The sequence below is a fragment of the Heptranchias perlo genome, unplaced genomic scaffold, assembly GCF_035084215.1.
Source record: "Heptranchias perlo isolate sHepPer1 unplaced genomic scaffold, sHepPer1.hap1 HAP1_SCAFFOLD_56, whole genome shotgun sequence".
Lineage (NCBI taxonomy): Eukaryota > Metazoa > Chordata > Chondrichthyes > Hexanchiformes > Hexanchidae > Heptranchias > Heptranchias perlo.
The window spans coordinates 2458593-2471713 of NW_027139581.1; the positions used below are offsets into that span (position 1 = coordinate 2458593).

Below are 13121 nucleotides of genomic sequence, written 5' to 3' on the forward strand. Positions count from 1 at the left end.
GAGGGGACTCGATAGGGTCGATGCTGAGAGAATGTGGGGAATTCGTTTAAGATTCCTCATGGGGGAATCTTAAACGAGGGGGCATAGTCTCAGAATAAGGGGTCGCCCGTTCAAGACAGAAATGAGGAGGAATTTCTTCTCCCAGAGGGTCGTGATTCTTTGGAATTCTTTACCCCAAAAAGCTGTGGAGGCTGAGTCATTGAATACATTCAAGGCTGAGTTCGACAAATTGTTGATCAGCGAGGGTGTCAAAGGATATGGGGAAAGGGCAGGAAAGTGGAGTTGAGGTAAAAATCAGATCAGCCATGATCTCATTGAATGGTGGAGCAAGCTCGAGGGGCCGAATGGCCGACTCCTGCTCCGATCTCTGATGATCTCCTCGGTGCCCAGTCATGTGATCTCCCCAGTCGTTACCTGAAGTTGATCTTCCAGTTACAGTGGTGGGGGTGAAAACCTCGAGTTAACCGAGGGAACTTCGACTGGGGAATCTGAGGTTTGTATGAAAGGAGTGAGTAATAAAAAGGAAATTAATAAAAACTGATTCAATAAAAGAAAGAAACAGGTGAATTATACCAAAGTGAGCAATAAAAAGTAACGAAAAGAATACAAATTAAACCCATCTGATAATCAATGTTTAATATTAAATATGAATCAATTATCTCTGGAAACAGATAAATAAATAACTGCAAAGAAAGAATGAAATCTCCAGGACCTGATGGTTTTCCCCTCAGGGTATTAAAGGAAACAGGTGGGGAAATTACAGAAACATTAGTCATAGTTTCACAAAGCTCTCTGGACTCGGGAATTGTGCCTTTGGATATGAAAATATCACTCCAATATTTAAGAAAGGAGGAAGAGAGAGAAAAGGAAACGACAGATCTGTCAGTTTAACGTCAGGAGTGGGGAAGTTACTGGAATCTATCACCAGAGACAGAATGATTGAGGACTTGAACAAGTCTGAGCTGATCAAAGAGAGTCAGCGTGGATTTGTGAAGGGTGGGTCATGTCTGACTAATCAAGATGAGTTTTTTGAAGTCACTAACAGGCTGGACAGGGAGTGTCGATGGACATTGTCTGTGTGGACTTCCAGAAGGCATTTGATAAGATTCAGCACAAGAGATTATTCGCAAAAATAAAAGTGCAAAAAATTGAAAGTGACCTTGTGACTTGTGTTGGGAGGTGGGAGACAGAGAGTGGGGATAAAGGGAACGTTCTTTGATTGGTGGGATGTGTCAAGTGGTGTTCCCCAGGGATCTGGACTGGGGTCTCAGCTTTTCACCATATTTATCAACAACTTGGATGAAGGAAGAGAGACTTTTATATCCAAGTTTCCAGATGACACGAAGTTAGGAGACACAGTAAGTTGTGTGGATGGGAGCAGGAAGTTACAAAGGGACAGATTAAGTGAGTGGACAAAACTGTGGCAGATGGAGTTCAATGTGGGGAAGTGTGAGATCATCCACTTTGGATACAAGAAGGAAACATTGGAGTATTTTCTTAAAGTGCGAGACTGGGAACTGTGGAGGAGCAAAGGGATTTGGGTGTCCATGTACACAAATCACTAAAAGCTCGTGCCCAGATACAAAAAGTAATCACAAAGACTAATGGAATGTTGGCCTTTATCTCGAGGGCTGGAATACAAAGGGGAGGAATTTATGCTTCAGTTCCACAGAGCCTCGGTCAGAGCCCCTCTGGAGTGCATATATCCAGAATATTAAACTCCAGCCCAGTTCTCGGGGTTATGAACATCAGAAACAAACCCCAACTGTCAGAAAGAACGTGGTTCAGTCCTGGATGTGATTAACAGCAGCAATAACAGCAGAATCCAACCCCTGCATCACAGGTGAACTCGCTGGTGTCTCAACAGGTGGGATGACTGAGTGAATCCCTTCCCACACACGGAGCAGGTGAACGGCCTCTCCCCAGTGTGAACCCGCTGGTGTGTCAGCAGGTGGGATGAACAAGTGAATCCCTTCTCACACACGGAGCAGGTAAACGGCCTCTCGTCAGTGTGAACTCGCTGGTGTGTCAGCAAAGTGGATGACTGAGTGAATCCCTTCCCACACACGGAGCAGGTGAACGGCCTCTCCACAGTGTGAACTCGTTCATGTTTCAGCAGATCCCTTGTTCCCTTGAAGCTCTTCTCACAGTCAGAACATTTAAACGGTCTCTTATCAGTGTGAACAAGTTGGTGTGAAATGAGGCTGGATGACTGAGTGAATCCTTTCCCACACACGGAGCAGGTGAACGGCCTCTCCCCAGTGTGAACTCGCTGGTGTGTCAGCAGGTGGGATGAATGAGCGAATCCCTTCCCACACACGGAGCAGGTGAACGGCCTCTCCCCAGTATGAACTCGCTGGTGAATCAGCAGGTGGGATGAACGAGTGAATCCCTTCCCACACACGGAGCAGGTGAACGGCCTCTCCCCGGTGTGAACTTGCTGGTGTCTCAGCAGATGGGATGAACGAGCGAATCCCTTCCCACACACAGAGCAGGTGAACGGCATCTCCCCGGTGTGACTGTGTCGATGAGTTTCCAGCCCAGATGGGTAATTGAATCCCTTCCCACAGTCCCCACATTTCCATGGTTTCTCCGTGGTCCGGGTGTCCTTGTGTCTCTCCAGGTTGGACGATCAGTTGAAGCCTCGTCCACACACAGAACACGTGGACGGTTTCTCCCCGCTGTGAATGATGCGATGTTTTTTCAGACTGTGTCACTGGTTGAAGCTCTTTCCACACTCCGTGCACTGGAACACTCTCACTTGGGTCTGAAAGTCTCGGTGATTTTCCACTCACACTGATGTTTGAAATCTTTTCCTACAGACAGAACAGACAAACATTTCTCCTTCCACATTCAAAGGTCGATGATATTCAGGTCCTGATGAATCATAGAAGTTACAACATGGAAACAGGCCCTTCGGCCCAACATGTCCATGTCGCCCAGTTTATACCACTAAGCTAGTCCCAATTGCCTGCACTTGGCCGATATCCCTCGATACCCATCTTACCCATGTAACTGTCCAAATGCTTTTTAAAAGACAAAATTGTACCCGCCTCTACTACTGCCTCTGGCAGCTCGTTCCAGACACTCACCACCCTTTGAGTGAAAAAATTGCCCCTCTGGATCCTTTTGTGTCTCTCCCCTCTCACCTTAAATCTGTGCCCCCTCGTTATAGACTCCCCTACCTTTGGGAAAAGATTTTGACTATCGACCTTATCTATGCCCCTCATTATTTTATAGACTTCTATAAGATCACCCCTTAACCCCCTACTCTCCAGGGAATAAAGTCCCAGTCTGTCTAACCTCTCCCTGTAAGTCAAACCATCAAGTCCCGGTAGCATCCTAGTAAATCTTTTCTGCACTCTTTCTAGTTTAATAATATCCTTTCTATAATAGGGTGACCAGAACTGTACACAGTACTCCAAGTGTGGCCTCACCAATGCCCTGTACAACTTCAACAAGACATCCCAACTCCTGCATTCAATGTTCTGACCAATGAAACCAAGCATGCTGAATGCCTTCTTCACCACCCTATCCACCTGTGACTCCACTTTCAAGGAGCTATGAATCTGTACTCCTAGATCTCTTTGTTCTATAACTCTCCCCAACGCCCTACCATTAACGGAGTAGGTCCTGGCCCGATTCGATCTACCAAAATGCATCACCTCACATTTATCTAAATTAAACTCCATCTGCCATTCATCGGCCCACTGGCCCAATTTATCAAGATCCCGTTGCAATCCTAGATAACCTTCTTCACTGTCCACAATGCCACCAATCTTGGTGTCATCTGCAAACTTACTAACCATGCCTCCTAAATTCTCATCCAAATCATTAATATAAATAACAAATAACAGCGGACCCAGCACCGATCCCTGAGGCACACCGCTGGACACAGGCATCCAGTTTGAAAAACAACCCTCGACAACCACCCTCTGTCTTCTGTCGTCAAGCCAATTTTGTATCCAATTGGCTACCTCACCTTGGATCCCATGAGATTTAACCTTATGTAACAACCTACCATGCGGTACCTTGTCAAATGCTTTGCTGAAGTCCATGTAGACCACGTCTACTGCACAGCCCTCATCTATCTTCTTGGTTACCCCTTCAAAAAACTCAATCAAATTCGTGAGACATGATTTTCCTCTCACAAAACCATGCTGACTGTTCCTAATTAGTCCCTGCCTCTCCAAATGCCTGTAGATCCTGTCCCTCAGAATACCCTCTAACAACTTACCCACTACAGATGTCAGGCTCACTGGTCTGTAGTTCCCAGGCTTTTCCCTGCCGCCCTTCTTAAACAAAGGCACAACATTTGCTACCCTCCAATCTTCAGGCACCTCACCTGTAGCGGTGGATGATTCAAATATCTCTGCTAGGGGACCCGCAATTTCCTCCCTAACCTCCCATAACGTCCTGGGATACATTTCATCAGGTCCCGGAGATTTATCTACCTTGATGCGCGTTAAGACTTCCAGCACCTCCCTCTCTGTAATATGTACACTCCTCAAAACATCATTATTTATTTCCCCAAGTTCCCTAACATCCATGCCTTTCTCAACCGTAAATACCGATGTGAAATATTCATTCAGGATCTCACCCATCTCTTGTGGTTCCGCACTTAGATGACCTTGTTGATCCTTAAGAGGCCCTACTCTCTCCCTAGTTACCCTTTTGCCCTTTATGTATTTGTAGAAGCTCTTTGGATTCACCTTTGCCTGATCTGCCAAAGCAATCTCATATCCCCTTTTTGCCCTCCTGATTTCTCTCTTAACTCTACTCCGGCAATCTCTATACTCTTCAAGGGATCCACTTGATCCCAGCTGCCTATGCATGTCATATGCCTCCTTCTTATTTTTGACTAGTGCCTCAATCTCCCGAGTCATCCAAGGTTCCCTACTTCTACCAGCCTTGCCCTTCACTTTATAAGGAATGTGCTTACCCTGAACCCTGGTTAACACACTTTAGAAAGCCTCCCACTTACCAGACGTCCCTTTGCCTGCCAACAGACTCTCCCAATCAACTTCTGAAAGTTCCTGTCTAATACCATCAAAATTGGCCTTTCCCCAATTTAGAATTTTAACTTTTGGGCCAGACCTATCCTTCTCCATAGCTATCTTAAAACTAATGGAATTATGATCACTGGTCGCAAAGTGATCCCTCACTAACACTTCTGTCACCTGCCCTTCCTTATTTCCCAAGAGGAGGTCAAGTTTTGCCCCCTCTCTAGTCGGGCCATCCACATACTGAATGAGAAATTCCTCCTGAATACACTCAACAAATTTCTCTCCATCCAAGCCCCTAATGCTATGGCTGTCCCAGTCAATGTTGGGAAAGTTAAAGTCCCCTACTATTACCACCCTATTTTTCTTGCAGCTGTCTGTAATCTCCTTACATATTTGCTCCTCAATTTCCCGTTGACTATTTGGGGGTCTGTAGTACAATCCTATCAAAGTGATCTCTCCCTTCTTATTTTTCAGTTCTACCCATATGGACTCAGTGGGCGAACCCTCGGATATATCCCCTCTCACTACTGCCGTGATGTTCTCCCTAATCAAGAACGCAACTCCCCCTCCTCTCTTACCTCCTGCTCTATCTTTCCTATAGCATCTGTACCCTGGAACATTGAGCTGCCAGTCCTGCCCCTCCCTTAGCCATGTTTCAGTAATAGCTATAACATCCCAGTCCCATGTACCCATCCATGCCCTGAGTTCATCTGCCTTGCCCATCAGACTTCTTGCATTGAAATAAATGCAGTTTAATCTAGACTTCCCTTGGTCTTTGCCCTGCTTTCTCAGACCATCTGTCCGGTCATGTTCTGTACACTGACGTGAGGTTTGGTTTGAGTTTCCCGTCTGCAAATCCTCCCCTTCCAATACCCTGTAAAAGGAGTTTACAAAAGTCCTCACTGTAAATACAGGATAGAAATTCAGAACAGAAAATTCTAGTTTCTATGGAACATTCTTCCCGCTCATTCCCCCAGACTGTAAATCCCCGTACCACACACTCTCCCTCCTCCCTGTGCTGAAATCCAAACCCATCGCACCATCTCCATCATTTCTTCCCTCCACTCCCAGTTTCCTCCCTCCCTCTACTCTGGTCGGGTTCAGTTCTCCACCCCCTGGGAGCAGAGTGAGAGGAAAATAAATGAGGCACAGGGACGCTGAAGCCCCGCCCACACTTTGTTCACCGTGACAGGGACCCTGAAGCCCCGCCCACTCTTTGTTCCCTGTCACAGGGACCCTGAAGCCCCGCCCACTCTTTGTTCCCTGTCACTGGGACCCTGAAGCCCCGCCCACTCTTTGTTCCCTGTCACTGGGACTCTGAAGCCCCGCCCACGCTTTGTTCCCTGTCACTGGGACCCTGAAGCCCCGCCCACTCTTTGTTCCCGGTCACTGGGACCCTGAAGCCCCGCCCACTCTTTGTTCCCGGTCACTGGGACCCCGAAGCCCCGCCCACTCCTTGTTCCCGGTCACTGGGACCCTGAAGCCCCGCCCACTCTTTGTTCCCTGTCACTGGGACCCTGAAGCCCAGCCCACTCTTTGTTCCCAGTCACTGGGACCCTGAAGCCCCGCCCACTCTTTGTTCCCGGTCACAGGGACACTGAAGCCCCGCCCACTCTTTGTTCCTGGTCACTGGGACCCTGAAGCCCCGCCCATTCTTTGTTCCCTGTCACTGGGACCCTGAAGCCACGCCCACTCTTTGTTCCCGGTCACTGGGACCCTGAAGCCCCGCCCACTCTTTGTTCCCGGTCACTGGGACCCCGAAGCCCCGCCCACTCTTTGTTCCCGGTCACTGGGACCCTGATGCCCCGCCCACTCTTTGTACCCGGTCACAGGGACCCTGAAGCCCCGCCCACTCTTGGTTCCCGGTCACAGGGACCCTGAAGCCCCGCCCACTCTTGGTTCCCGGTCACAGTGACCCTGAAGCCCCGCCCACTCTTTGTTCCCAGTCACTGGGACACTGAAGCCCCGCCCACTCTTTGTTCACAGTCACAGGGACCCTGAAGCCCCGCCCACTCTGTTCCCTGTCACTGGGACCCTGAAGCCCCGCCCACTGGGACCCTGAAGCCCCGCCCACTCTTTTTCCCGGTCACTGGGACCCTGAAGCCCCGCTCACTCTTTGTTCCCTGTCACTGGGACCCTGAAGCCCCGCCCACTCTTTGTTCCCTGTCACTGGGACCCTGAAGCCCCGCCCACTCTTTGTTCACAGTCACAGGGACCCTAAAGCCCCGCCCACTCTTTGTTCCCTGTCACTGGGACCCTGAAGCCCCGCCCACTCTTTGTTCACCGTCACAGGGACCCTGAAGCCCCGCTCACTCTTTGTTCCCTGTCACTGGGACCCTGAAGCCCCGCCCACTCTTTGTTTCCTGTCACTGGGAACCTGAAGCCCCGCCCACTCTTTGTTCCCAGTCACTGGGACCCTGAAGCCCCGCCCACTCTTTGTTCACCGTCACAGGGACCCTGAAGCCCCGCTCACTCTTTGTTCCCTGTCACTGGGACCCTGAAGCCCCGCCCACTCTTTGTTTCCTGTCACTGGGAACCTGAAGCCCCGCCCACTCTTTGTACCCGGTCACTGGGACCCCGAAGCCCCGCACACTCTTTGTTCCCGGTCACTGGGACCCTGATGCCCCGCCCACTCTTTGTACCCGGTCACAGGGACCCTGAAGCCCCGCCCACTCTTGGTTCCCGGTCACTGGGACCCTGAAGCCCCGCCCACTCTTGGTTCCCGGTCACAGGGACCCTGAAGCCCCGCCCACTCTTTGTTCCCAGTCACTGGGACACTGAAGCCCCGCCCACTCTTTGTTCACAGTCACAGGGACCCTGAAGCCCCGCCCACTCTGTTCCCTGTCACTGGGACCCTGAAGCCCCGCCCACTGGGACCCTGAAGCCCCGCCCACTCTTTTTCCCGGTCACTGGGACCCTGAAGCCCCGCTCACTCTTTGTTCCCTGTCACTGGGACCCTGAAGCCCCGCCCACTCTTTGTTCCCTGTCACTGGGACCCTGAAGCCCCGCCCACTCTTTGTTCACAGTCACAGGGACCCTAAAGCCCCGCCCACTCTTTGTTCCCTGTCACTGGGACCCTGAAGCCCCGCCCACTCTTTGTTCACCGTCACAGGGACGCTGAAGCCCCGCTCACTCTTTGTTCCCTGTCACTGGGACCCTGAAGCCCCGCCCACTCTTTGTTTCCTGTCACTGGGAACCTGAAGCCCCGCCCACTCTTTGTTCCCAGTCACTGGGACCCTGAAGCCCCGCCCACTCTTTGTTCACCGTCACAGGGACCCTGAAGCCCCGCTCACTCTTTGTTCCCTGTCACTGGGACCCTGAAGCCCCGCCCACTCTTTGTTTCCTGTCACTGGGAACCTGAAGCCCCGCCCACTCTTTGTTCACAGTCACAGGGACCCTGAAGCCCCGCTCACTCTTTGTTCCCTGTCACTGGGACCCTGAAGCCCCGCCCACTCTTTGTTCCCTGTCACTGGGACCCTGAAGCCCCGCCCACTCTTTGTTTCCTGTCACTGGGAACCTGAAGCCCCGCCCACTCTTTGTTCCCAGTCACTGGGACCCTGAAGACCCGAACACTCTTGAGGAAAGATGCCCGCGCATGCGCCGTGATCCCTGAACTCTGACCAAGATGGCGGCCAGTTTCCCGCTCACCCGGGCGGCCGCCGGTCGGGCCTGTCACCGCGTTGTAAACACGGGGCCTGTGGGCTCTTATTCGGGGCCTGAGGCCTCCACCGGGTGTTTATGAAGCTTCCCTGCCCACCCACAGGTCCAATTCCTCCCCCGCGCCCACCGTCTCCGACCGGATCCCAACCCGCCTGTTCCGCCTCAGTCCGTCTCCACCACTCGCACCGCGCATGCTCAGAGCACAGCCCAGTCCCGCGCCTGCGCACTGGGCTCCTGTAGTCACTGATAGGGCACTTTCTGGGCCGCGGGGGATTCTGGGTAAACTCTCCGCCATTGAAGGTCCGAATCGGTGAACAGAAATTTCGTCGTCGCCTCGAGATTGGGGCCGGAGGGACAATAAACATTAAACAAAATCAATCAATATATTATACAGAAACCCGAGTGCCCGGGCCCTCAGACAGGGAGCGAAGTTCACCGGTCGCCACTTTTCCTTCACCAACTCGCACCTCAGGCCCCGCCCAGTCCGGTTCAATCGAACAATGTTTTCCAACTGTGTTTTCCAACTCGAGTTCAGGCCTGTCATTCTCAGAGAAACTTCGAGGCCTCATTTTTCCTATGTGCTGTGAGGACCGATATCGTTCATCTTGATCTATTTCTGGTTCAATAAGTTTTGCTGAAGCTTTCTTTGTCGAGGCGGGTCCAATTTTGTCCTTTAAAATGCATTTGGACAGTTACATGGGTAAGATGGGTATCGAGGGATATGGGCCAAGTGCAGGCAATTGGGACTAGCTTAGTGGTATAAACTGGGCGACATGGACATGTTGGGCCGAAGGGCCTGTTTCCATGTTGTAAACTTCTATGATTCTATTCTATGAATGTGGCCCAGGCCAAGTGTCAGGAGATCGGATCACGCCCACCATAGAAAATGAGTTTGACCCCCCTGAGATAGACAATGTGAACCGGATTATCCTCATCCACTGACCCAGCAACTTCCTCAAAAAACTCAAGCAAGTTTGTAAGACGCGACCTTCTTTTCCGGAAGCCGTGTTGAGTGTCTCTCACGGCCCCTCCCCATTCCCCTCGCAATAAACGCCAACATTCCATTTGCCTTCCGAATCACTTCTTGTATCTGCAGACCAACTTTCTGTGATTCATGTACTACGATACCCAGATCCCTCTGTACTTCAGAATTCTGCAATCTTTCTCCATTTAAATAATATACTGCTCGTCTATTCCTTCTGCCAAAGTGGACAAGTTCACATTTTCCCACATTATACTCCATCTGCCAAATTTTTGCTCACTCACTTAACCTATCTATATCCCGTTGCAGACTCCTTATGTCCTCTTCACAACTTATTTTCCTACGTACCTTTGTCTCATTAGCAAATTTAGCAACAATACATTCGCTCCCTTCATCCAAGTCATTGATATCGATTGTAAATATTTGAGCCAGATCTTTACAAAACACTGGTCAAGCTTCAGCTGGAGTATTGTGTTCATTCTGGGCAGCACACTTCAGGAAGGATGTCAAGGCCTGAGAGAGGGTGCAGAGGAGATGTACTGGACTGGTACCAGGGATACAGGATTCAGTTACATGGAGAGACTGGAGAAACTGGAGTTGTTCTCCTTGGAGCAGGGAAGGTTAAGGGGAGATTTAATCGAGGTGTTCAAAGTCATGAAGGGTCTTGATAGACTGAATGGTGAGAAACTGTTTCCAGTGGCAGGAGATCAGTAACCAGAGGACACAGCATTCAGGTAATTGGCAAAAGAACTAGAGGTGAGATGAGGAGAATATTTTAACGCAGCCATTTGTTATGAGCTGGAATACACTGCATGAAAGGGTGGGGGAATCAGAGTCAATTATAATTTTCAAAAGGGAATTGGATAAATACTTGAATAGGATAAATTTGCAGGATAAAGGGCATGAGAATGGGACTAATTGGATAGCTCTTTCCTAAAGCCAACACAGGCATGATGGGCCTAATGGCCTCCTTCTGTGCTTTATCATTCAATGATTCTATGATAAAGGGCCAGACACTGCTTCATCCTTCACTAACAAGGTCCCTATTAACAGTCGCTCCCTTCTGTATTCAGTGCAGTGAATGGAAACCTGTCTATTTTAGTGAGTTCAGCCTTTCTAAAATCTCTCACTATTTTCGAAGATCCATTTGACTCACTTGTTTCATTTTGAAAGACTTCTGATTTTTCCACTGTGTGTCGATATTTTTGTTTAAAGGTGGAATGACATTTGTTTCAAAATATTCTGTTCTAACCCCCGGCCCAGTTTAAAACCCTCTGCACTACTGACCAGGAAAATCACAAGTCCAATCCTTGATCTCAGCCAAGGCAGCAGTTCAGGGGCTGGAATTGGCCTCAGTACCACTGGGCTAAATAAGAGTAACCCTGCTCTCGATGGAGATCCAGTGACCTCAACTGGGAAATTTATGGATGTCACTTGAGGGCAGGACTGGACTCGACCGTGATGCCTACCACAGTGGATAATCCTGCTGTCACTCACTGTGTGGGCACATGTATAAATGTTCCCTTATTGTTAGATTATTATCTAAGTCTGGCTCATTATTCATTACTGAATCTAGTCCACCCTCCTTAAAACCTACCTCTTTGACCAAGCTTTTGCTCACCTGTCCTAATATCTCCTTATGTGGTTCAGTGTCAAATTTTGTTTGTTAATCGCTCCTGTGAAGGGCCTTGGGACGTTTTACTATGTTAACGGCACTGGATAAATGTATCAATAAAACAGGGAACTCTTGGAAACACACTGCAGGTCCTTCTTTATCTGGACAACAAATCACTGCTGTAGTGTTGTACCAGCAGTTAACATAAGAACATAAGAAATAGGAGCAGGAGTCGGCCATACGGCCCCTCGAGCCTGCTCCACCATTCAATAAGATCATGGCTGATCTACTACCTCATTTAATATGTATCCAGAATATTAATAAACCCTCTAACTGCACTGGAGTTTAACATCAGAAACAAACCCCAACTGTCAGAATGAACATGGTTCAGGCCTGGATGTGATTAACAGCAGAATCCAACCCCGGAAGTCACAGGTGAACTCGCTGGTGTCTCAGCAGGTTGGATGAACGAGTGAATCCCTTCCCACACACGGAGCAGGGGAACGGCCTCTCCCCAGTGTGAACTCGCTGGTGTGTCAGAAGGTGGGATGAACGAGTGAATCCCTTCCCACACACGGAGCATGTGAACGGCCTCTCCTCAGTGTGAGTGCGTCGATGATGTGTCAGCAGTTCCCATTTGCTCTTAAAGCTCTTCCCACAGTCAGAACATTTAAACGGTCTCTTATCAGTGTGAACAAGTTGGTGTGTCAGTAGGTGCTGTGACTGAATGAATCCCTTTCCACACACAGAGCAGGTGAACGGTCTCTCCCCAGTGTGAGCACGCTGGTGGGCAATGAGAGTGGATGACTGCCTGAACCTCTTCCCGCAGTGAGAGCAACTGAACGGTCTCTCGTCAGTGTGAATTCGCTGGTGTCGAATCAGTCCCTCCGAGCTTTTAAACCTGTTCCCACAGTCAGAGCATTTAAAAGGTCTCTCCGCAGTGTGAATAAGCTGGTGTGTTCGGAGGGCGGATGACTGAGTGAATCCCTTCCCACACAGAGAGCAGGTGAACGGCCTCTCCCCAGTGTGACTGTGGTGATGAGTTTCCAGCTGGGATGGGTAATTGAATCCCTTCCCACACACGGAGCAGGTGAACGGCCTCTCCCCAGTGTGACTGCGTCGATGAGTTTCCAGCTCAGACGGGTAATTGAACCCCTTCCCACAGTCCCCACATTTCCACGGTTTCTCCATGGTCCGGGTGTCCTTGTGTCTCTCCAGGTTGGACGATCAGTTGAAGCCTCGTCCACACAGAACACGTGGACGGTTTCTCCCCGCTGTGAATGGTGTGATGTTTTTTCAGGCTGTGTAACTGGTTAAAGCTCTTTCCACACTCAGTGCACTGGAACACTCTCACTCGGGTCTGAGAGTCTCGGTGATTTTCCAGTCACACTGATGTTTGAAATTTTTTCCGACAAACACAACAGACAAACATTTCTCCTTCCACATTCAAAGGCCGATGATATTCAGGTCCTGATGAATCGAGTGACTCGGTCAGATCTTGACGTGATGTTTGGTTTGAGTTTCCCGTCTGTGAATCCTCCCCTTCTAATCCCCTGTAAAAGGAGTTTACAAAAGTCATCACTGTAAATACAGGATAGAAATTCAGAACAGACAATTCTAGTTTTTCTGGATCATTTTTTCATCTTTTGAGCCTCAAAAGCTGTAAATCCCCGTCCCACACACTCTCCCTCCTCCCTGTGCTGAAATCTGAACCCATTGCACCATCTCCTACATTTTTACCTCTGCTCTGCTGGGTTCAGTTCCACACTCACTGGTTCCCCTCTCTCTCCTCCCCTGAAGGTGCTGACTGTCCTTCCCATATCCTAACTCGCACCAAGTCCCATTCACCCATCACCCT

The 13121-nt window shown here is 49.7% G+C and overlaps 1 protein-coding gene across 1 annotated transcript; it reads right to left on the reverse strand.

The window, feature by feature from the left end:
• Positions 1–1837: 1837 nt before the first annotated feature.
• Positions 1838–12811, reverse strand: LOC137315809 (zinc finger protein 84-like). Its single transcript, XM_067980289.1, has 2 exons — positions 11697–12811; positions 1838–2615 (listed from the first exon to the last, which is right to left on the reverse strand). The coding sequence occupies exons 1-2, from the start codon at positions 12452–12454 to the stop codon at positions 1838–1840; spliced, it is 1536 nt and encodes a 511-aa protein (XP_067836390.1). The 5' UTR covers positions 12455–12811.
• Positions 12812–13121: the final 310 nt, after the last annotated feature.